This window comes from Poromitra crassiceps, assembly GCF_964638095.1.
Source record: "Poromitra crassiceps genome assembly, chromosome: 20".
In the NCBI taxonomy this organism is placed as follows: Eukaryota; Metazoa; Chordata; class Actinopteri; order Beryciformes; family Melamphaidae; genus Poromitra; species Poromitra crassiceps.
The window spans coordinates 11,017,136-11,041,441 of record NC_139637.1 but is presented as its reverse complement, the minus strand read 5'-3'; the positions used below and the strand labels follow the sequence as shown (position 1 = coordinate 11,041,441).

The window sequence follows — 24,306 nt, the reverse complement described above, 5'->3', positions numbered from 1 at the left end:
GAAAATGTATTTGTCTCCATACCACAGCACCTGGTACATCCCAAATGTCACCAGCCGCTTCCACTATTTTACCAGCCAACTAGATTTGTAAAGCTGGATACGACCTAGGGCTGCTCGATTATGGCAAAAATCATAATCACGATTATTTTGATTGATATTGAGATCACGATTATTTAACACGATTACTCATTGACATTGAGAACATCATGAATTTATTGAACATTTACACTGGCTTTTCTTTTTAACATTGGATGTCTTTGAATTTGAGATATAATTCAAAATAAATAAATACCGGTAAGTGAAAATAAATAATAAAAGTGCAAAGATTTAGAAATAAAATAAAAACTAAAATAAATATACAGTATATGTAGGCCTACTATGTTGCAGTGAACTGCCACAACCAACTGCAACTATTACGGTAATCTACATTCAATATTTTGGTAAACATCTGAACTAGTAGTCCTTATACCTCAAAAGTTTTGAGGTTTAAGGATTGTAAAGAGTGTCCTGAATCGATGACTGTATGCGGTGGCAGTAACTAGATGGGGCTTTGTCTTTTTGTTCGTTTAGCGTTATTGCTTGGTCATAGACCACTTTGTGAGTGGATTTCAAGTGATTAAACAAAGAGGGAGAGGTCGTGTTGCGGGGTTCAGCCACGACCGCGCATATCTTGCACTGTTTGTTCCAAGTCTGTGGCTGTGATTGACAGGTGCGTCAAAACTCGCATCGCAATTCCGTGCTGTATATTCGCATCGCTCTTGATGTGTGGACCTTTAAACTCGGCGAAACCATAGTGTTTCCACCCCACATACGTTGTTTCACCTCTCTTCTCGACCAGCGGCTCTCTTTCTGTGACTTCTGTCATCTTATTCTTGTGCTACCAAGGAAATAGCCGGGGAGGAAAAACGTGCCGTGGCTCTCTGTTCACATGACAGTCATTCACAACTCGAGCTGAAACGAAACGGTGTGCTTTGGGCTTTGGGGGAGGGGCCGAGCAAAGGAAGGGGTGCGCTTGATTTACAACACAAGACAGAACGAGAGTGACAAGAGCCGCAAAATTGTTGTATGTCGATTATCTTGTTTTCATAATCGTGGACAGCCCAAATCGTAATCATAATTAAAATTTGATTAATCGCCCAGCCCTACAGTACAAACAAGAGTCCGTTTCTTGCCAGTGGCTGGTAGCCAAACTGATCAGCCACAGCCAAAGATTGAACAACATTTGGCTGCTGTTAATTTCCTATTGTGATGAAGTGATACTAGCTGTCTTGATGTTTCATCTCATTTGCCATTTCAAATCATGATTTGCTAACGAGAGGCTTATATTTGTTTTCCTCTTCCACAGATCAGAAAGTGATGATCCTTAAGGAGGGGCGCAATTGTCCTGGTGCCAATCAGATTGTTCAGTGGTAAATAACTCCAGTACAGTTGGACACTTAAGGGGCATAGCCACTGTTTAAAGTGACCGGGGAATGGCCTTTTGATGGTCTTGTTTCTGTAATGGAACATAGCTCTAGTTCAAACAGGATGTTGGGGGACAGGGACTCAAAAAGTGGGCGGATTGGACCGGAACAAACATGGAAAGTGACTCGGAAGAACTCAATGTTAGTTCTGAAATCTGGGTTTTTGACATTAGATAAATCCTAGGTACTGGGATCCATTCCACTCCAAGAGGATATTGATATAAATGTACAATAAATATTTGTAATGTATTATGATACATATAACTATCTAAAGGTGAAGAAGTCATTTTTCATAGTTCAGTTGTAAGAAGATGTTAGAGAACATGTTAACTGGCTGTGTTGATTTCATCCTTCCAGGATGCACGGATGCTTTGATGCCATTGAAAAGAAGTATGTAAGTCACCTCCTGCTTTGAGATGTGTCATGTCAGCTTGGTGGTGCGTCATGATCAAGTTAGAGACCACTCCTAAAAGTCAGAAATACACTCAACTGCCAAAGCACATCCTCATTGACACTTTTGCTCATGTAACTGATCCAACTTGTTTTTCCACCAGCTGCGGACAGTCATTTTGTCTGTGAGTATCTTGGTACCTATTGACAAACGCATTGTTTGGTGTTTATGGGATGATGTGTGACAGTCATATTCACTTTGTGAGGAGCTGACCAAGTAAGTAACAGTGGAAATGGATTTCAAAAGATTTTGACCTGATGGATATCCACAGTACTTTTGACAATCTTGCAGATTATTGTGGGGCAGCCTTTGCTCTTTAAGGAAATCCCAAAATATCCAGTGCTGATGTTGGATTCATTTTATCCCTTTCTAGATGTACACTGATGCAGAAAACCCCCAGGTAATTTGCAAGTCTAGTCCTTTGCAGTTGTTGATGTTTTAACACCCGATCCATGTTGCTATCTGTTTACAGATCTCTCTCTCTCTCTCTCTCTCTCTCTCTCTCTCTCTCTAACACCCGATCAGCTGGGCTCCATGTTGCTATGTGTTTACAGATGTGTCTCTCTCTCTCTCTCTCTCTCTCTTTCTCTCTCTCTTTCCTCTCTCTCCACCACCAGAAAGTGACTGAGTTTTACCAGTTTAAGATCGAATACACTGCAGAGGGACCTCAGATGGCCTTTGAAAGGTAGGATTTGTTATGCTGGGAGTCAGTTAGTTAACTGACTCATTGAAACATGTGGGATGACGATTATGCAAACATTTTTTAATGTCTACTTCAAATCAGTGCACAAAACATACTTTTGAGGTGCTGAGGACAGGAGCACCTCTATAAGCTGCTGTGTGGGTGTGTGTGTGTGTGTGTGTGTGTTGATTTGTAACAGTGCACACACTGCTTATGGGGATTATGGCACGTGTTGTTTATGTGTGCCACCCAGAGTTGTAAGAACCTTCCATAAGGGAAATACAGTGTGTACTCATGCAGCAGCTGGCAGTATGGTAGAAGTCAGCACGGTGGAGCAGTGGTAGCGCTTTCGCCTCACAGCTAGAAGGTCCTGGGTTTCGATTCCCGCCTGGGACGCTGTGGATGTGACCCCCCCCCCATGTCCTCAGTGCCTAGGTGGGCTATCTCGTCAAAAGGGCCTTTCTGTGTGGAGTTTGAATGTTCTCCCCGTGCTCCCCTGGGGGTTCCTCCATACAACATCGGTATGGACCCCCACCAAAAAAAAAAATAATGCAGAAGAATAAGATCGTCACCTGACCGGCGACGACGGAGAACTGAAGATGGTCCCCGGGCGCTGCACACTGAAAGCTGCCCACTGCTCCTGGCTGCCCCCCGGAGGAAGGACATGCCTCCATGGAGGAAGGACATGCCTCCATGGAGGAAGGACATGCCTCCATGGAGGAAGGACATGCCTCCATGGAGGAAGGACATGCCTCCATGGAGGAAGGACATGCCTCCATGGAGGAAGGACATGCCTCCATGGAGGAAGGACATGCCTCAATGGAGGAAGGACATGCCTCCATGGAGGAAGGACATGCCTCCATGGAGGAAGGACATGCCTCCATGGAGGAAGGACATGCCTCCATGGAGGAAGGACATGCCTCCATGGAGGAAGGACATGCCTCCATGGAGGAAGGACATGCCTCCATGGAGGAAGGACATGCCTCCATGGAGGAAGGACATGCCTCCATGGAGGAAGGACATGCCTCCATGGAGGAAGAACATGCCTCCATGGAGGAAGAACATGCCTCCATGGAGGAAGGACATGCCTCCATGGAGGAAGGACATGCCTCCATGGGATAAATGCAGAGACTAAATTCCATGGTGCCACTCAGCATGTGTGTGTGTTCATGCGGTGTGGTGATTCAAAGACGGGCGTGTCATTCAGAACCTCCTTAGTTGGCACATTCACTTCCTAGGGATTAGCGAGTTAATTGATAACTGTGATTGGCTGAATCAACGCGTGAATTATTACATATTTGTTCATCTTAGTTCCAACAGCACTGTGCTAGCACAGCACTTCACTGTTCACAGGTGAAGTTATTCAATTCGTCATAGTTTGACCGTTCCAGTCATGCATAGGCCCCGCCCCTCCACCCGAGCTGGTGCGTTGTTAGTCCAACGTCATCCAGAGGAGCAGGTTCACCTCAGGATTCACCAACTACTTTCACCATTTGACATTACAATTATTGCATTATGTCATTTAGCAGACGTTTTGATCCAAAGCCACTTACAACAATAGTACATTTTTGTCAATAGTAGTGAAATCAACTGTGTACCACAGTCTTCAGGTCTTTTGACTAAAATGCCATTTAGTTTTGAGTCATATTTTAGTCATCTGAAATAAATGTTTTAGTTTTAGTCGTTTTAATTGACTAAATATCATAAAATTCTAGTGGACTAAATCTACGGTAGATTTAGTCGACCAAAATCCAGCGGGCTTAGTTAAAGTGTAATGCATTAGTAACATTTTCTCTGGAATTTGCAAACTCTTTGGAAAGATCTATTAGTCTGTTATTATGGAATGGTATTAAAGTTTGAACATGCAATACAGACAGAGATTTAACTCGTAAAGTTCTTCTTCTCTTCTGATTGGATCTCTTCCCAATTTAGTCTAGGTTTTATTCGTTCACGAAAATGTCAATAGATTTCCTCATAGTTTCTGTCATCACAACATTGTTTTAGTCAGTTTTAGTCTAGTTTTCATCAGTGAAAAAGGGTAGTTTTAGTCTAGGAAATGAACACTGGGTTGGATACCTGGCACAGGGACTGAAAGAGCAGGCACATTGAGCAGCAGTAGTGGGCTGGGGATCGCTGTTGACTTGTCATCCGGCCATTTTCAATCTCAGCAACAACAACAACAACAAGGTGTCGGCCATGGCCTGCGAGAACACCAAGAAGGCCAGCATCCTGCTGGTGAGGAAGCTCTACACTCTGATGCAGAACCTGGGTCCTCTGTCAGAACAGGTCTGCCTCAACATGAAGCTGGCCTACTACGACGATGGTAACACACACACACACACACACACACACACACACACACACACACACAGAGCTTTATCACAGTTAGAATCTCCAGCAGTGTAGCATACATTAATTGCATAACTCAAGAGTAATTTCTTTAGTGCGCCCGGGTAGTGCAGCGGTAGTTTGCCTGCCCACCTACACGAGGGTTGCTGGTTCAAACCCCTGTGTTACCTCCAGCTTGGTCGGGCATCCATACAGGCACATTTCACTTTTGTCATTTTAAGCATTCTCTTATTTGATCATTGATTATCTGTACCCCATTATTGTACCCCAGGAAATTGGCAGTTAATGGGGATCCTAAAATAGATGAATAAAACCAAGGAAATGTTAGCATTGTAGCCAAAAATCATTAATCAATTATCCAAATTGTAATCAATACATTTTCTGACAATTAACTAATTGGTTAATGGACTAATGGTCTCAGCACTGTCTGTCCCTCTGTCTGTGTCCCTCGTCTGCCTGTCCTCCAGTCACTCCTCAGGACTACCAGCCTCCGGGCTTCAAGGAGGGCGACAGCTACAGCATGGAGTTTGAGAAGGAGCCGGTGAAGCTGGCCCTGGGCGAGGTGTCCACCGCCTTCCACAGGGTGAAGGTGGACATGACCACAGAGAAGCACAGAATGGAGCAGGTGAATGACAGGAGAAGACAGAGGGAGAGAAAATAGAAAGAGAAAACAGAAGGTTGAACTTACCTTCAAGTGAGCTGTGAGGCTTCAGAAGAGATATTATTAGCCGATTATATATATACTAGGCCGCTGCGTGGCCTCGCCCGTGGCTCAGCCGCTGCGTGGCCTCGCCCGTGGCTCGGCTGCTGCGTGACCTCACCTGCCCTATTGGCGTGTGCGGGTGTGTGTGTTGCTCACTAAATGTTAATGCATCAGTGATGTCACAATGCCTCCTTGTGTGTGTGTGCCGCATTATGATATCACTGATGACATCATCAGTGTGTGTGTGCCCCCCTATGACATCACTGATCAGTCTTGTCACAATGCCTCCTTGTGTGTGCGCATGTGTATGCGCCTTTATGACATCAATTTTGACATAATCACTGGTGACATTACATCATTAGCTAATTAGCCTAATTAAAAAATACGGCTCCGTCAGGTCACCCTTTACACACCCTGAAGGTTTCAGCCCGATCGCACGTAAAACGGCATAGCTGTGGCCGAACACAGAACTTGAAACAAACAAAACAAAGCCCACATACCCAATTGTATATAGAATATATAATCTATCTATAATCTATTATATAGAAGTGATTTTATATGATTTTACTGTGTATTGTTTATCATTTTAGTGTTTCATTGTTTTATATGCCACAATCTTATTCTTGATTTTAATTGTTTTTTACTTGTTTCAATTGTGATTACACTGTAATCAGGGCGTCCTTGGAGCGTGCTCGCAATGGTCCTCCCTGGTAAATAAATGTTAAATATATATACGGTATACTAGGGATCTATATATACTAGGCTCTTTTATATACATAAAATATTGATCTATGGGCCACTCTACCCCACAGAGCCCAGTACAGCCGCACTGCACTGCCTGTACTGTCTATATATTTACACCCCTCATTCTGTCTATTATAGCATCTAATGTTCAACTTTATCATCAGTATATAAATGGGAGCTGGGGCTCTATTTGTTTGTTTCTCTGTCCCACTGTGATTGTCCCACCGTGATGTCATAAATCCCACTGTGACATCATCCGTGATGTCATAAATCCCACTGATGACATCATCAGTGATGCTGGTCTCATTGGCCACACAGCAGCCGAGTTGCGGGCAAGGCCGCACAGTGAGCAGGCGAAAGCCTAGGAATTGAGCGAGCATAGCGCACGAGATCCCTAGTTATTATAAAATCACCATGTGCTTATGATGCCTGAGCAACGTGTAAAGTGAAGCCATGCCATTCGAAACATTTAGAAAACCACGGACAGAACTGGAACAGGAAAAGCTTGGTATGGTATGTAGCAATAGCAGGGAAGTGTTCTACCTTTGGATGTTCACTGAAGGCAGCAGCAGGGAGGCTAGCTGGTTAGAGACATCAGAAGGTCTCAGGTTCAATCCCCTGTGACTTCAACTGTCGTCCCCCCCCCCTACAAGATTTCCCCCGCCACTATGGGTCCGGGATGACCACACCCTGAACTCATTTGATTGGTGGCTGCAACGGCAAATGAGCACGGGGCGTGCCGTGGACGTCCCGGGCCCATAGTCGGGGGGGAAACTCGCGTCCACCTGCTGAAGTGTCCTTTAGAGCAGAGGTTCTCAAATGTTTTTCAGCCAAGGACCCCTTACAAGATAGAAAATATACCGGGGACTCCCTCATTCTGATTTGTGATTTTGGGCTAAGCTTAATTGTTTCCACGGTAACGTGCTTGACTTTTAAATTGATAGGTTTGTTACATTAGAATGTAATCCATTAGGGTTGGCACGATGGACGATGGCATCGACCGACCCCCCATCGACCTCTGAGCCTTCTACATCGGATCATCGTAATTACTTATCGGTTTGAATTAAAATTGTGCCGTTTTAATAATAAAAAAGGCCAAGTCCACTTACCGTGACGCGCGGGGGACGCGCCGGCGGCATTAAACAAGCGCGCCCAGTTCAGTTCAGGAAAGCCTCCACTCCCCCTCCCCCCCCCCTCCTCCGCTCCACTGCTTCTCTGAACTGGGTGCGATTGTTTAATGTCGCCGGGGCGTCCCCCGCATGTGAGAAGTCGGCTGTGTTGTGAAAACTTTTTAAGACAAAGAAGAAACTTCACGTTCTTTCCTGTTTTCAACCTAAAGTGAGTACAAGTCTTCAACTGTGAATTTAACTCGCCTGTTTCCAAAGTGAAAGTTGGACTCGCTCCATACTAGATACAGCAGCTGCGTTTCTCTAGTCATTTATCCTAAACTCTCTCTAGGTTCAAAAGCCCACGCGAATCTAACGTTATATCAGCCAGTAATTCAGTCAGTTTTCTGCCAGCTAGTTAAATTCAACACACACACGTTGGTGAGGATCTGTAACGTTAACGTTATTTGTTTTGCGCCGTTCAAATTGCTGGTAGTGACAGCCACTGCCCACTTCAGTCGCCTGGCTCTGTGCTGTAGCACAGAGCAGAGGCTATCAAAGCCTGCTGGTATCATAGAGCTTAGCTGTCCTGTGTTGTTAAAATGAACGCATTGCAGCGGCTAGCCAAATGGAATTACAGCAACGCAGCGACTTAATAAATCATTAATTATTCCCCCCACCCCCACCCGCGACGATGCCATCGTCCAAAACGATGTTTCACTGTAAAACAATCACGATGGGTATTTTCATTACATCGCACAACCCTATAATCCATAAACCATTTTAGATTTAAAGCATACAATATTTTCGTTGAACTATGAAGCTTTTGCACACACAAAAAAGTTTATATTTTTATTTTCCTGAAAACCTTTCGCGCCCCCCCCTGGCAAAGTGCCACGGACCCCCATTTGAGTTCCACTGCTTTAGAGAGACACTAATGCTCCACTGGCTGCTCTATGGCTGAGCCTGACCTCTGACTAAATGAACATAACAGCCAGGAATCAATAGAAAGAGAAAACAATCAAATGGTATTTGGGTTCATTAACACTAGAAAGGCCAAACTGCTCTCAGTTAACTGCTGTTTGAATTGTAGAACAGAAATAACTTTGAAAATGTCCTTCCATGACTCATCCTACAGCCACTTTCAGTTCAAACAGTGACTGTGTACAAAGAAACGTAATACTTATATTGACCCTCTTTATAACTGACTTTCTTGGCCTTTGCTTGGAGCCCCAAACATCCAATGGCCTTTCTGGAGTTAAGACCAGTAAAAGACGGTGAATAACACGCTTCATGACAGTCAAGGCTTCTGGGAGGTGGTTTTATATTTTGATTGACAGCTGTGTTCGTGAACGTCTGCAGGTGGAGGAGGAGCCTGAGTGTTCCAGGGACAAGTGGGATGTGGAGGAGGAGGAGGAGAAGGAGGAGGAGGAGGAGGGGGCCACTGTGATGCAGGTCAGCACACAACTTAGACATGGATCTACGTCTTTTAATATATCTACAGTCAAATACATTTAAAGGGATAGTTGGGTTTGTTTGAAATGGGGTCCTATCAGCTAGTTCCATACACTAACTGAAATAGGTAAAGCGTTCTGGACGCTGAGCACACCGTGTATGGAGACCCAGCACTCTGAAGCAGCAGCCTCCAGAGCTCTCTCTCTCTAGTTCAGGGAACCAGGAACTAAAATGTAATTTAGCCACCTAAAACACACACATAAACAAATCAATATCAGTGTACATGTACGCTCTATTTTGACCGTTTTCAGCTTCATCTTTAGTCATGTGACCAGGTCAGACATGTGACCAGTCATGTGACCAGGTCAGACATATTAGGTCGGTTGAGTCATGTTGTTGTCGTCACTGTTGACATGTTGTTGTCGTCATTGTTGACATGTTGTTGTGGTCATTGTTGACATGTTGTTGTGGTCATTGTTGACATGTTGTTGTGCTCATTGTTGACATGGTTTTCATCTTTTAGGGTGATGTGATTGAAGACGTGGAGAAGCCTCGCAATGAGAACTCATACCTGGACGACTCTGGTACGTCTTCCTTCACTTCACTTTCAGAAATGCTTCAGTCCCACTTTTTTCAGTCTGTAAAGTGTTCATCACCCTTGCAGCTTTCGTAAAATTTTGAAGGAAGAAAAAAAGTGTCTTCAGATCCTGAGAAAGTATTAAAATGTCTTAAAGATCCTGAGAAAGTATTAAAATGCACCAAAACCTTCCAACTATGTCATTTAGGGTCTTATGTGCCTAATTGTAAGCATCAACGTTGTAGACATTACTTTCAACCCAAATCCTAAATATTGCCATTTCTCTGTTTTTACCGTTTGCTGAGACTGGAGTTGAAGTGGGCGGTACACTTAGGGCTCATGATGTTACAACCATATCCCGTCATAAATCCTAATTAATCTTATAGGAGCTCTCAGCTGTCTGTCAAACCTGAGATTTGAAAGATGCCGCCTCCCTCTCCAGCATGAGACGTTACTCGCACATGCGCCGTGTCATTGGGCATTTGCCAGCCCAGGGACTGTGACTGACTATTGAGCTCCAGGAATCCCCCCGGCATTCCAGTGCAACTAAGCCCATTGCCGAGTGCTCACATTCGGGCTGCAGTTGAGGAAGCGGGTCGGGGAGCGACCTTGAGCTCCAGGGAGAGACAAATCGCAAAAAAAAAAAAAAAAAAACATTTTCATGATAGAAAATGTTTGTCTATCGTTTCACTTTCATATTATGCTCTATCGTTTATAGCATTGTGTTGCAAATCACACCCTCTTCCGTCTGTGTTTTTTTACTCACCTCCACACCGCACCAGACTCTGTCAACACGCCCCTTGCGTCTTGAGTCACACAAATCAGCCGGAGAAGCGGGGAGAAGTTACCTCCAGTCATCCACTAAGTCAGCCTACAGAGGCATTTGCGCTGTGTTAAGTCCGCGTTTGATCCAAATTTGCGTGCGTCCTCATAATGTTAAACATGGCAAAATGTCTCCTCATCCTCTCGTCATCGCAAGGAAATCCATTGAGGAGCCGACAGACAGCTGTTCTAATCTTGTAATCGACTAACCAACTAATGAACTAACCTGAACTGACAACAGCATGTCACCAGCCGTGCGTTGGCATAGACGGGTGACCACTTGACGAAGCTTTGGTTAATAGCTTTGGTTAGCTTTAGCAGCTTTAGTGTGTATATATCTATAAAATAGTTTCCTTGGGTCGCATTGGTCCAAGTTATTTTTCTTGGATAACAGGGAAATCCCGGAATGGAGTATTTTTGTTGAGTGAACTTGAATGCATTGAACTGGTAACATGGAAATCCCGAAGTGGAATTTTTTTGTTCATTTATAAACTGAACTGAGGGAACTGGACTGAACTATAAAGGAGAACATTCTTCTAGCCGTTTCTACTCTCAACACAGTCTTGTGCTCCAGTTATATCACACAAAGAAATCATGTTGGCGGTTTCCTTTAGCCTACACAAGAAAATGTGCTGCACTTTCAATTTGATGCATGAAATGTAGGCCTATTATGTAAAATGGAAACTTGTTTTATAATTGACTATAGCTGCTTTAAAAAAGAAATTGTAGTCGGTGATCGGTCAGGCAGATATTTCTCATGGGTGATCGGTGGCAAAAAAAAATGTGATTGGAGCACCCCTGTCTTAAATACTGTTAAATATAGCAGTTTAAGTCTTCAGTTAAAGACATCTTCAAAATGCTGTTTCTTTGGTGCGCTGTTTTATGCTGATCTTCTCAATTCTGATCTTTTACATTTTTCTGATTTGACAATGACAGTGTAGCAAGCCATAACAAGCCCTCAATAAAAATATATCATTTGTATACATTGGTAATATCACTGAAATAAATGTCACTATGGTTGAATGTGTTTTGTGCTGTTTTTATTGGATGGACTGTTCAGATGAGATCCAGATGATCTGCCAGGAGAACATAGAGTGTGAAGAAGTCATGGTGAACTCACAGGTTAGTGTGGCATTAGCAGCAACACACAATGAGCATGTGTGTTGTTGGTGGGAGCAGAGAAGAGCGCCCCACCCCCTCTTAGTGATACACTGTGACATTTGCCCTATTCACCCAAATCAATTTCAGGTGTCAGATATAGCTCTATAACACATCTCAAAATGCCTTTATTGGATAGAATTACATCTTGAACAAAGCTGTGTTATCAAATAAACACAAATGACAGTGGAGATTGTTGACCAACAGCAGCCAACACAGTGGGTAAAGGCAGAGTCTGTCAGCGCTGTGTAAACACAAAGAGAAGGGCCACTTCAAGTGCTCTTCTGGTCGGTGGAGTTACGGCCATCTGTCTGTCCCCTTTCAGATGGACACTCTGGTGAAGAACACGTCTGACATAGAGGTGACCCTCAAGAGAACCAGGAGTGGAAGGGTCACCAGGTCCACCACGGTCAGTTCACCATCCAAACCTCAACAACTGCCAATTCTCTGCTTAAACTGTTGCTTACAGCTAGGGGGCTTGAACGCCCTTCACACTGAAAACACTGGCTAATTGCTTCCAAAAGTTTCCATGCACCAGGCTATTGGCCACACCGGCTCTTACGCTCTTATTCAGGTTCTTCTGTTTACATCAGGGATAGGCAACTTTGATGATAGAGAGGGCCACAAAAAAATCCTTGCTACCAGAGAGCCAGATTGTGACCGTGCACTTCCACCAGTAGCCTACTGTAACACCATCACTCACAATTACTGTATAGCTACTAATTTGATGAAAAAGACTGGTAATCAACGTTTATTATACCAACAACAATTATATTTTTCATATTAAAATTTAGTCATTCTTCCATTCAGATGACACCAGAAACTTTGCTCTAGCTTTAAAACATCCCGCCACAGCAATTTGATGGGGTAAATCACCCAAATATGTGATATTAATCAGATTAGTAATGTTGCATGTGCAATGTGCATCCTGGTGGATATAGTTTGTTACAATAGCATTAGCTCAAATGCTAACATTAAACAGTATGTGGATGGACAATGCTCACGCCATTAGCGCCATGTTCTGGGATGTACAGTAAAATAAAAACACAGATTTCGGTTAGGTTAGAAAACCGACATTTTTGGTTCGGTTAGGTTACCTACCCAAACCAAAAATGTCTGCCTTGTTTTTTGTTTTGTTTGTTTTTTATTGACCCACACTGAGTGAGTGAAGCCAGTTGCCCACCCCTGGTTTACATGAACCTTTCATAAGGTTTCATGAACCTTTTCGTAAGGCTCTGTGACTTTGAGTTTGCAAAAAGCCAAAGTGAAAGGTGTTGAATATGGCAGTATCCAGTATAAGATGGACTTATCTCAGTCATGTATGTCTGTGCATGTTAACACAGCCAGTGTGGTTAAAGGTAGAGAAGAAGCGTGAAAAATCACTGTAGTACAATACTTCAGCAATATATACCGTAGTCTACGTTTTGAGGACTGTCACATTTTCTTTTAGTAGAAAACTAACCCACAATTTATATTTGACCTGGTGTAAAAAAGAAAAACAATCATTTCAGTTATTTGATGTTGTCTTCAAGACAGTTCTTAGAATTTACTGTGTGTGTGTGTGTGTGTGCGTGCGTGTGTGTGTGTGTGTGTGTGTGTGTGTGTGTGTGTGTGTGTGTGTGTGCGTGCGTGCGTGCGCGCGCACGCGTGAATCTATGTTACTTTGTGTGCACGCAGGAGAGGAAATTGACCACCAAGATCAGCAAGAAGCCATCGCCCACCCCCATCAGCCAGGGCAAGAAGGTGATGCACTCATCCTGCTGTCATTAATGTAGTCCAGCCTCCTGTCCCTAATTGACTAAATGCAGCCTGCAAACAATAAGAGTTGATCCTCTTTGTTAGTCTATATATTAGGAATGAACCTTGATCCATGTTTCAAATGATGGCTCTGTGAATTTGAGGGAATTGGGCCTGGAAAGTCCTTGAATTGGATGTTTAAGAAGGTGTGGAGTGCAGGCAAGAGGACACAAAACATTTGATCATATGTCTTTCACCTCAAACAAGACAGGAGGACGCTGCTTTCAAGTCTGACTTTTACCTACATTTGCCAGAAAGATGAACATTTCAGCTTTTTGCCAACTAGGGGTGTGTGTCCTTATAGCTTATTTTGCTCCAGTGTCTTTTTTCAGTTGTTTCCAAAGAGTAGAGAGTGTATGGAGCTGTCTGAAAGTGCGCTTTGCCCAATGTCTTTTTTCAGAGCACTCCGGCTTTTCTGTGCGTCCGCTCCAGCGCTCCCATACAAAATATATCTGAAAATATCGGAACTTTTCAGAAAGGCGCGGGTGTCGAGCACTTCTTTTCAGGCAACTAATCATGTGGAGAAACTGTCACAACAGCTGCACAGAACAAACTCATCAGAGTAGTTCTGAAGCTTGCCCCTCGAACTCACCTTGATGCGCGACATTTTAAATCTCTTGGTTGGCTCAAGGTGGAGGACAGAGTGGCCATGCTGAAGCTGTGACTCCCATAACCACAGGACCAGGGCCAGCAACCACAATGTCATCACACTTAGATTTAGGACTCTAATTGGGAAAAGCACGCTCACCTACTCTGGAGCTGTAGCTTGGATCAGCCTACCTGCTTAAATCAATTAGCTCCAAAAATCTGTTTAAGGGGCTGTGCACATACGACGCGTTTATTTAAAAAAGAACGCTTTGGAAATCATGTCGAGAGCGCTTTCATTGTGCACAAAACACAGTGCACGGAGCGTTTTTTTTTTTGCATTTGTTTTGTTTTCCCCTGCAGTACAGTTAAGGACACAACGATCACACGGACGGTAGCATCTGGTTTTGTCTGTTTGATGTTGTTCACTGTGAACATGAAAGCCAGATTATTGCCATATTGTTTTATGTCCTTTTAAGGCCTGGAAAATGGACGAATTTTGAAGTTGGAACATCTGGCTTGTATGACAGATTAGTCCGTTTTGATCACCTCGGTGTCTCAGAGACAGACTCGGCCTGTCAGTTGTGGCACGCTGTGGTGACGTGTCTGCTTTGTTTCTTCTGTTGTTTTCAGATGTCTAAGCTTGAGTTCCCTAACAGCCCGGAGTTCGTGTCCCAGGAGCCCCTCTTCCAGGACGTCCTGTCCCAGGAGCTCCCGCTCAAGAAGAAACGCAAAGTCAGCGAGCCCAAAGAACGCTACTAGCCTCCAAAGCCACTGCCAACAAAGCAGCACTGCTACACCAATTTAGATTGTTTTTTTATTACAAGTTGTGTGACTGACTGTTGTATTGTTTATATCTATCGTTTTACTGTTAGCGTTCTCAATTGTTTAAAGGTTTGTTTGAAGGTATCTTACAATATCAAGCCACAACGATAGTAAGCTTTCCCTGTAATACTGTGCCCACATTATGTTGTGCAATATGCACGGCATGCCACTACAAATCACTTCATAATGGAGGACCCTTGTGTCAACGTTCTCGTCATAGTTTCAGTTCAGTTAGGCAATATTTTTTTCCAAAGCAAAATACTTTGTTTTTTCGATGGGCCATATAGTATGTTTAATAAAAAGGGGATTAATACTGTATACCGCAATATTTTGGTTTCATTTCAAATTTCATAGTTGGATCCCTACCGTGCATTAATAGTATTTTGGAATTTCACAACTAATGGTTGTATGTCATGTGATGTATTTCCTCTTATTGTAGTTATAACTTGTTATGTGGGTGAATAGATACCAGGAAGTGAGTTCTTTCTGAGGAAGATGGGATCAAAGCATTGGACACACATTCTTTGTACTTCATTGTCTTATGAGTCCTGTTATAAAATCTAATATACAGTATTTTGGATAGGATACCTCATTGAGAAGGACTTCTTTCCTCTCGTCTGTGGATTATCTTAATGCTGGTTGAAGCAACACATTACTTGAATCTACGCACCTACATTTGAAGCTTGTTGGACTTTTAATGAGCCTTGTGTGCAGTGGTGTAGTCTACCTTTTTTCAGAGGGTATACTGTGACTCTGACCCCCCCCCCCCGCGGGGGGGGGGGGCGTGGTTTCGGCCGGAAGTGGGCGGAGATTCGACCCATTTCTTGTTGTTCCTCCCCAAATTTACAGAATAGCTTCAGCCATCAGCTTCATCTTGCTTCTTCGGTCGCTATTCTGTCTCCTGAAGATTTGTTTGCCGACGGGGAGAAAGCCCCACGTGATAGCCACCCATCAATCTCTCTCTCTCTCTCTCTCTCTCTGCTCAACGCTGTAACACCATTTTATTTTGAAATTCAGTTGACTTTGCCATTTCCCACAGATATTGTCGCGTTTTTCTTTCCTGGCTTGACAAAAAGTCTGCCTTCACGCGCCTTGTCGGCTTGAAAATAGAACTCATGTAAAAATCAGCGCAGCTCAGGCGAGGCGTGGGTACACAGAAGGTTCACGTTGAGGCGCCCTGTGTACACAGCCTCATTGACTAAAAAGGACGCCTTTAAAAGCGTGGGTAAAGGCAATGCTTGGGTGCTGTGTGTGGACGTAGGGTAACAGAGCGCACAGGGTGAATTTTATGAATGGAAATTGAAAACGATACGTATTGTAACGAAGTGGGTATTCGTCCAAGGAACTGGAGACTTGAAGTTGGTACAGGCTTTTTATTCTTGTCTTCACAATACACGCTCCTAGCAGCTAGCTTCGCTGCTAGCTCTGCAACCACCCGGTCAGCTCCCTCGCATAGCCTGACTGGCCTCCGCCCCGGCCGCTGGTCACATATATCCCCTTCCCCCTAGGAACACACCCACACACATTAGTTCCTAGCTGCAGTTGAGACACTTCTATTGCACATCACATTACAGGTAATACTTGGATTACCTGAAACGCTACATACTCCTCACCCAACATTAGTCGACGCCCACGTCGACACCCACAACCCACACACATCCCCCTGTACCAAAACACACCCAACACAATATTTTTCCCATCACCACATCAAAATCTAATTCCCACAAACCCCACAACATTTCAATTCCCCACAATTAGTCCCTTCTTTTTTTCCAACACCCCCGTCATAATGTCCAGTTTGCATCAGGTACTCCGTAATGTCTAGTTTTCCATTAGGTACCCCCATAATGTCTAGTTTCCCATTAGGCACTCCATAATGTCTAGTTTTTCATTATTTCCTTCTTTTTCACACATTCATTTAAACACAAGCCCCCACATTTTCCTTAACTTTTCTTTTAAACCCCATTTCCATCCCCCCTTTCACAGCTTCTGTCCCACCTGAAACACGCTTTTCGGTCCCCCCTTTTGTTTGTTCCAGTAGCCAAATGCACGAACGAGCACCGGATCGACATCCTCGTCCTCCGGTCTCCACTCGCGCCCGTCGACTCTCCAGCTGACCCTGGCGTCGTCCTCCCGGCCTCGCACTCGCTCGTTTTTCCGTCCCCCTCCTCCAGGGTTGAGGACAGCAGAGCGAACACCACCGGCGTCGATCTTCCCCTCGGCTCTCCGCTCGTTTTTCCGTCCCCCTCCTCCAGGGTTGAGGACAGCAGAGCGAACACCACCGGCGTCGATCTTCCCCTCGGCTCTCCGCAGTGCAACGTTAGGGGGTGTATAGCGGTTAGGCTGGGCCGGTTCCCCCGGCGGTAACCCCTCTCGCTCACTCGGAGACACGAGCGTCGCTCTCCCGACTGTAACAACGCTGCAGACGATGTCCCTCTCTTCCCTCTGGCTGTTCCCCTGCAGCACCGTTCTCCTATCCGTCACCACGTTCTCTTCTCCCCGGCTGCTCACGCTCTTCCCAGCCTTTTGACACTCTCTAGCCAGGTGTCCAATCTCGCCGCATGCCCAGCAGGCTCCCTGCTGTCCATGTCGTTGTCCCGCATACCCGGTCCGTCTCCCGGGACCGCATCGGCACCACCTCGCCACGTGGCCCGGCTCTCTGCAGGTCCAACACAGTCTCTTCCGTGGCTCCTCCAGCCGCTCTCCCTGCTGCATTATCTCCGCGCTCATCAAGTCCACCCGCTGCATGACTTCTCGCAGCGCCCGCATCACCTCTACTGCCCAGGCAGGAGTCTCTTCTACCAGCCGTCCGACCTCTCTCAACACACGGGCCTCCATGCCCGCCAGCATCGAGCTGATCCCCGCCGTCAGCTCTCCTTTCCTCCCGTTCACCAATGGCCATTCTCCGGAGATACTTGATTCTCCACGCACCATCGCACGTGGTTTTAGCAGCTAGCAGTTAGCAGTTAGCACCCCTGGTAGCTAACTTACTAGCGCTAGTTTCTAGAGCCAAAAAGCCGCACCACCCGTCTCTTTTGCCGTTCCTTCTCACCCTCTCCCCTCTCGGCCGAATCAGAGGCGTTACCGCTTTACTGTCTGGCACCAATGTAACGAAGTGGGTATTCGTCCAAGGAACTGGAGACTTGAAGTTGGTACAGGCTTTTTATTCTTGTCTTCACAATACACGCTCCTAGCAGCTAGCTTCGCTGCTAGCTCTGCAACCACCCGGTCAGCTCCCTCGCATAGCCTGACTGGCCTCCGCCCCGGCCGCTGGTCACATATATCCCCTTCCCCCTAGGAACACACCCACACACATTAGTTCCTAGCTGCAGTTGAGACACTTCTATTGCACATCACATTACAGGTAATACTTGGATTACCTGAAACGCTACAGTATCATAGCGCATTTCACAGTGCGCCAACGCAAATCAGAATAATTTCGCAGTGTGTAGATTGCGTCTACCTGCGTTGCACGTAGACTACACCACTGCTTGTGTGCCTACCTAGAAAATAGGATGGGAACAGCCAACCTCACTGTAATCCAAAATGACCACAAGAGGGCGTTACGTGGCCATGGGATGAGTTGGGAGAAACCCACTCACCCACTCTCCACCCCCATGCTCTCCACACCCTCCAAATAGACCCTTTTCACGGGGGGCATTTTGTGTCGAAAACTAAGGCAGAATAAACAGGTGCAAGCAAAACACTAATGAGGGTTTCCAAATTCCAATCATGGAAGTTTGAAACCCTCAGTATTTTGCTTGCACCTGTGTTTACCCTGCCTTTTCGACACAAAATGGCCCAAGCGAGGCACTCTGGGTATTATTGCGGTGCTGTGTCGTGTGTTCGATCCTGAAGCAACGTGCATTAGCATTTAGCAGTAGCGTATTGAAGGCGTATATGCGCGTGATATTATCACGAATATATCAAGTGGAATCTGGGCTCCGTTAACTCAGAGGAAGAAGCTCCTCTCTTATGGACTCAGATCATTGGTTTAGCTGTGAAGCTAACGTTACTTAGCTGTAAAGCTATTGGAGCTTTGAAGGATACAGTTTGTCAGTAGGCTATGTGTGTAAAAATGAAAATCTCTCAAGTTCAGAAGCTGAGAGCTGTGGTGAAGCAGCGCCTAACTGCTGCTGTTGGAGTCTCCAACAGCAGCAGTTTCTGGTTGGCTACAGTGTGTGACACACTGTAGCCAACCAGAAACTGCTCAATATAATACACTGAAATACATTACAGAGAGAAATGGTCTTTTTCAGTGACTGAGAAAGACTCATCAATACTTTTTATTGCCAGGTCTATTAGGGAAACATCAGTCAGTAATACACACACCTATATTATCAAGTTTCTCAAATAAATTGATTTAGAGATATACCATAGATAACGATCTAAGAGTAGTTGTTTCATAACCTCCTGTTCCACACACTCCAGTCCAGTTGGTGGCAGTAATGCAGGTTTGTCAACCGCCATAAAAGACAAACAAGGAGTAGCCGGAACAGGAGTAGCTAGCAGTAGCCAGAGCCGCAGTAGCATAGCGTCAAAGAGCGTGGAAGGATGATGATGATCAATGTACGTTCTTTGGTGGCGTATACGATTATTTCTCGGTTATATTAATTTACAAACGGAAGACTCGTGGGTGCGGATATAGTATCACGAATCAACTGTCTGGACCCGGTGCTCCTTTTATCTCTGATGGGAAGAAGAAGCTCCTTCATGGGACTCGGGTGAACGGTTTAGCTGTAAAGCTAACGTTAGCTGTGAAGGAGAAAGTTGTTATGTCAGTAAATAGTTGAGGCGGAAAAGCCGTCACTGTGTGAAAATGAAAATGTCTAAAGTCCAGAAGCTGAGAGCTGTGCTGAAGCAGCGCCTAACTGTTGCTGTTGAAGAGATATTTGTGCTGTTTGAAAGAACGATATCAGACTACGAGGAGGAAGCTACTCGTTCAAGAGAGGAGATCGACCGACAGCGAAAACTGCTGGACGCGGTGCGGTTCCACAGAGAAGCCTTGCCTCCAGACCTCCAGCAGCTGTTGGCCATTAAAGAAGAGGTTCCCGCTGAGCAGCAGGAGTGGAGCACCAGCCTGGACAAGGAGGAGACCGAGTCCCCACATATTAAAGAGGAACAGGAGGAACTCTGGATCAGTCAGGAGGGAGAGCAGCTTCAGGAGGACCCAGAGTCCCCACACATTAAAGAGGAACAGGAGGACCCAGAGCCTCCACACATTAAAGAGGAACAGGAGGACCCAGAGCCGCCACATATTAAAGAGGAACAGGAGGAACTCCGGATCAGTCAGGAGGGAGAGCAGCTTCAAGGGCTGGAGGAGGCTGATATCCCCAAGTTCCCATTCACTGCTGTTCCTGTGAAGAGTGAAGATGAGGAAGAGAAACCTCAGTCCTCACAGCTTCATCAAAGCCAAACTGAGGAGATCAGAGAGGCAGAGCCTCTAGCCAGCTGCTCAACTGAACAGATGAAAACAGAAGCTGATGGAGAGGACTGTGGAGTATCAGAACCAGCCAGGAACTTAGATCCAGCTAGTAGTTTACAACCAGCTATTGATGACAATATTTCAAATTCTTCTGAACCTGAGACTGAAGACAGTGATGAAGAATGGATGGAACCTACTAGTGAACTTCAGTCAGGTTTAGACGCTCAGAGTGAAGTTCTTGGGAAGAAACACTTGACTCGCTCAGCTTGTTGCAAAATATTAGGTAATAAAGCACACTTGAAGACACACATGATAGTCCACACAGGAGAGAAACAATTTAAGTGCTCACTTTGTGGTAAAGGTTTTGGTCATAAAGGAGACTTGAAGAGACACATGATAGTCCACACAGGTGAGAAACAATTTAAGTGCTCAGTTTGTGGTAAAGGTTTTGGTGAAAAAGGAAACTTGAAGAAACACATGATAGTCCACACAGGAGATAAACAATTTAAGTGCACAGTCTGTGGTAAAGGTTTTGGTGGTAAAGGAGACTTGAAGAGACACATGATAGTCCACACAGAAGATAAACAATTTAAGTGCTCAGTCTGTGGTAAATGTTTTGGTCAGAAAGGAGACTTGAAGAAACACATGATAGTCCACACAGGTGAAAAACAATTTAATTGCTCAGTCTGTGGTAAAGGCTTTGGTCAAAAATCATCCTTGAAGACACACATGATAGTCCACACAGGAGATAAACAATTTAATTGTTCAGTCTGTGGTAAAGGTTTTGGTCATAAAACAAGCTTGAACAGACACATGATAATCCATACATGAGAGTAAACATTGAATCACTATCTGTGGTTGAGTGTTTATGCAAATATGTACTGTGTGTGTGTGTGTGTCACACAAAATATACTTCACACTACTGTATCACAAAAAGTGCTACCTGTGGTAAAAGTGTGTTGTGTGTTTGCCTTTTTTCTTGTCTTGTCTCAGCTTGATTACTGTGATAGCATTTATAGTTTTGCTTTGCCCACTTTCTTGGTTGGCCCTCACTTGCTTTATGCAGGATGCAGCATTGGCACATTTGAATGTATGAAGCCATCTTAGGCAAGTTATCCCGCTACATCTGCTCCAAGTTTACGGTGGTAAACAACTCCTACAGCCTCAGATCCAGCCTGAGATGCCAAGTTTGAGGACCGAGGCTGGAAAAAAGAGTCTGCTATTTATTTTGGCCCCTTGTCCTGGAACGACCTGAAAGTTCCACTGAAATGGAACCCTCTCACTTCTTTGTCTAGTTTCAAACATAAGATCACAGAGGTCGTCTCCATTAGCTGCTCCTGTTGAAATGTGTCATTGAGATTAGAACACTATATCACTATATGGTCATGTTCATGAAAAAAAGTTTTTTTTTTGTATTTCATGCAACATGTTTTGCTGGTGCTGATGAAATAAACGAGGAGTTATTTAGCTCCTCAGCTTGTAAATAAGTCTGTCTCTGTTGCTCAACTTAGACAGTACACTATATTGTTTTGAGGGGGCGTGTTAGAGAAGGCAAGAGAGCACATACTCTGCCATCACTAACACAACAAAGTTACTTTGGTTTTGGTTTGGTCATTGATGAGGTTCCAGGGGGTCCCTAGCAAACTAATGATTTGTTCAACTTCACCATTATTTAATTTACAAGACATTAACACAATTAAAAGAATGTAGAAATAAATATCAGTTTCACCCTCATCTCTCTACCTATAGTCATGGAATTGTGGATAAAATCATATCTAGTAAGAATACAAATATTCTCATATTTGGATTCAAGAGAGAAAATCGCTTCAAATGGGATCTGAAAGTTGCACAATGAATTCTCCATCAGCAAGTACAGCCTGGTGACCTGAATAAAATGTTGGCCATTTACATTTGTGAACCAAAATATGTTGCATATCAACATTTTCTAGATCAACATTGTTAAATCATAAGAAGACTTTACAAATAATAGTGCAGGTAGAAGACCAGGCTCTTTATTTTAGACCCAACAATTGAAACAATTCTCATATGCACTGGCGATCATGTGGCAAAGGAATGTTTGCATTACAGGTGGGTGACACACAGCAACTTGAGACTTATCTTCAAAGACTTGAGACTTGACTTGGACTCTCTAGCTCAAAGACTTGAGACTTGACTTGGACTCTCTAGCTCAAAGACTTGAGACTTGACTTGGACTCTCTAGCTCAAAGACTTGAGACTTGACTTGGACTCTAGCTCAAAGACTTGAGACTTGACTTGGACTCTAGCTCAAAGACTTGAGACTTGACTTGGACTCTCTAGCTCAAAGACTTGAGACTTGACTTGGACTCTCTAGCTCAAAGACTTGAGACTTGACTTGGCTTTGCAAAAAATGACTTGTGAGCATCTCTGGGTAAGGGAGGGGGGGGGGGGGTCAAATTCTGCTTAATAGGCCCTCATAAAGGACATTTAAACAACAGAGCCACCGATAAGCAGATAAGAGAAAATATATATTTTATTGTATATTGTCTACTGTATGTACAACTTTGAACTAATTCTGAAAAGATGTGCATGTCTGATGGTAAAATACCCATGGCAACAAACCAAACATGGTCAGGAGTATTTTTTTTTAGAACACTGTTTATTGAAAGTTGAAAAGTTTACAATCTGAACGGCATTAAAGGTGCTATGTGTGGCATTTCAACATCATAACATTTGATCTCATAGACACTCAATAATGTAGCCTAGATCAGAGGTTCTCAAATGTTTTTCAGCCAAGGACCCCTTACAAGATAGAAAATATAACGGGACCCCCCTCATTCTGATTTGTGATTTTGGGCTAAGCTTAATTGTTCCACGTAACGTGCATGACTTTTAAATTGATAGGTTTGTTAGATTAGAATGTAATCCATGAACCATTTTAGATTTAAAGCAAACAATATTTTTCATTGAACTATGAACCTTTTGCAAAAAAAATAAAGTTTTATTTTTATTTTCCTGAAAACTTTTCGCGGACCCCCATTTGAGAACCACTGGCCTAGATAGCCTGATATTGCTGTTTGACTTCAGACCACATCAAACACATTAGAAGGTCTGTCTGAAGGCATATGTATTTGTTTTCTGACTCTGGGAGTCACACACATTTAGCTTTGTCCATGTGACCTCCTTTTGATAACTAATGGAACATATTTTCTTAACTTGCATTCACTGAGCCTCCCTTGAAACGGTTTAGATCCCCCCTGGGGAGGCCCACCTCCCACTGTGAAAACCTCTGATCTACAGTCATTCACCACCTCAGCAGATGAGCCAGTGTTTGTGACAGCATGCATAATAGTCCATGGGCCAGACCAGATATCGGTACCATATGGGTGGGCAAAACTTTACCTATACTAAATTGTTTATAGGGTCAATATAAGTAAATTAATATATGATAGCCTTTCCACAGGAGTAGCTTTTCATATTTTTTGGACATTTTCTTATTTTCCCCTATTTAGTCCATGGGCCAAACACAAAAATTGCACATATCGGTACCACTCAAGTGGACAAATTCTAATCATGATTTTTGAACAGGTATATATCCATAGATGATATTTTAGTATGATAGCCTTTGCAGAATGGCAGCTTTGTCACAGTTATCGGCTCATGAAGTTAGCAAACCCCTACAATAAATTCGATTCTAGGTGCTGATCCATAACCTATTTTAGGCTCAGGACCTTTAACCATGTTCTATGAGAACATGTTTGACAACATTTGAAAGGGTAGCTTCTTAGCTTTCATTTGAGCTCAGTTGTGCGTCTGTCTGACAAATAAAGAGCTCACAGGGGCTCTTCAAAGTGTCAGTGACATTCATTTTTCCACAGTTTTCGCCTAAATTATAGTCTTTATTTCAGCACTGTGGCATCTAGGAACATCAGAGACACAAACAACAAACACTGGAATACTCATATAGGACTATAAGGATTCAGAAAAGGTATAATGAACCCATACTATCCCATCGTGAGGGGTGAATTTTGCCCTTTGAATTTGGTAGAAGAATGCCTTCTCGAGGGAAATGGGCCAGAACCCAAAATGTAAGATATCGGTACCATCCGGGTGGAGAAATTCTACTTGTGATTTTTTTAAATTCCTATGACCATAGTAGCTTATTAGTGCTTAACCACCCCTCTG

At 44.0% G+C, this 24,306-nt stretch overlaps 1 protein-coding gene across 1 annotated transcript; it reads left to right on the top strand.

Annotated features, from left to right (window-relative positions):
• Positions 1–1,977: 1,977 nt before the first annotated feature.
• LOC310794697 (HORMA domain-containing protein 1-like) lies at positions 1,978–15,152 on the top strand. The gene is made up of 11 exons (XM_083656704.1): positions 1,978–2,038; positions 2,288–2,314; positions 2,532–2,599; positions 4,765–4,919; positions 5,413–5,570; positions 8,861–8,953; positions 9,477–9,537; positions 11,413–11,474; positions 11,836–11,919; positions 13,188–13,253; positions 14,526–15,152. The coding sequence occupies exons 2-11, from the start codon at positions 2,288–2,290 to the stop codon at positions 14,652–14,654; spliced, it is 903 nt and encodes a 300-aa protein (XP_083512830.1). The 5' UTR covers positions 1,978–2,038; the 3' UTR covers positions 14,655–15,152.
• Positions 15,153–24,306: the final 9,154 nt, after the last annotated feature.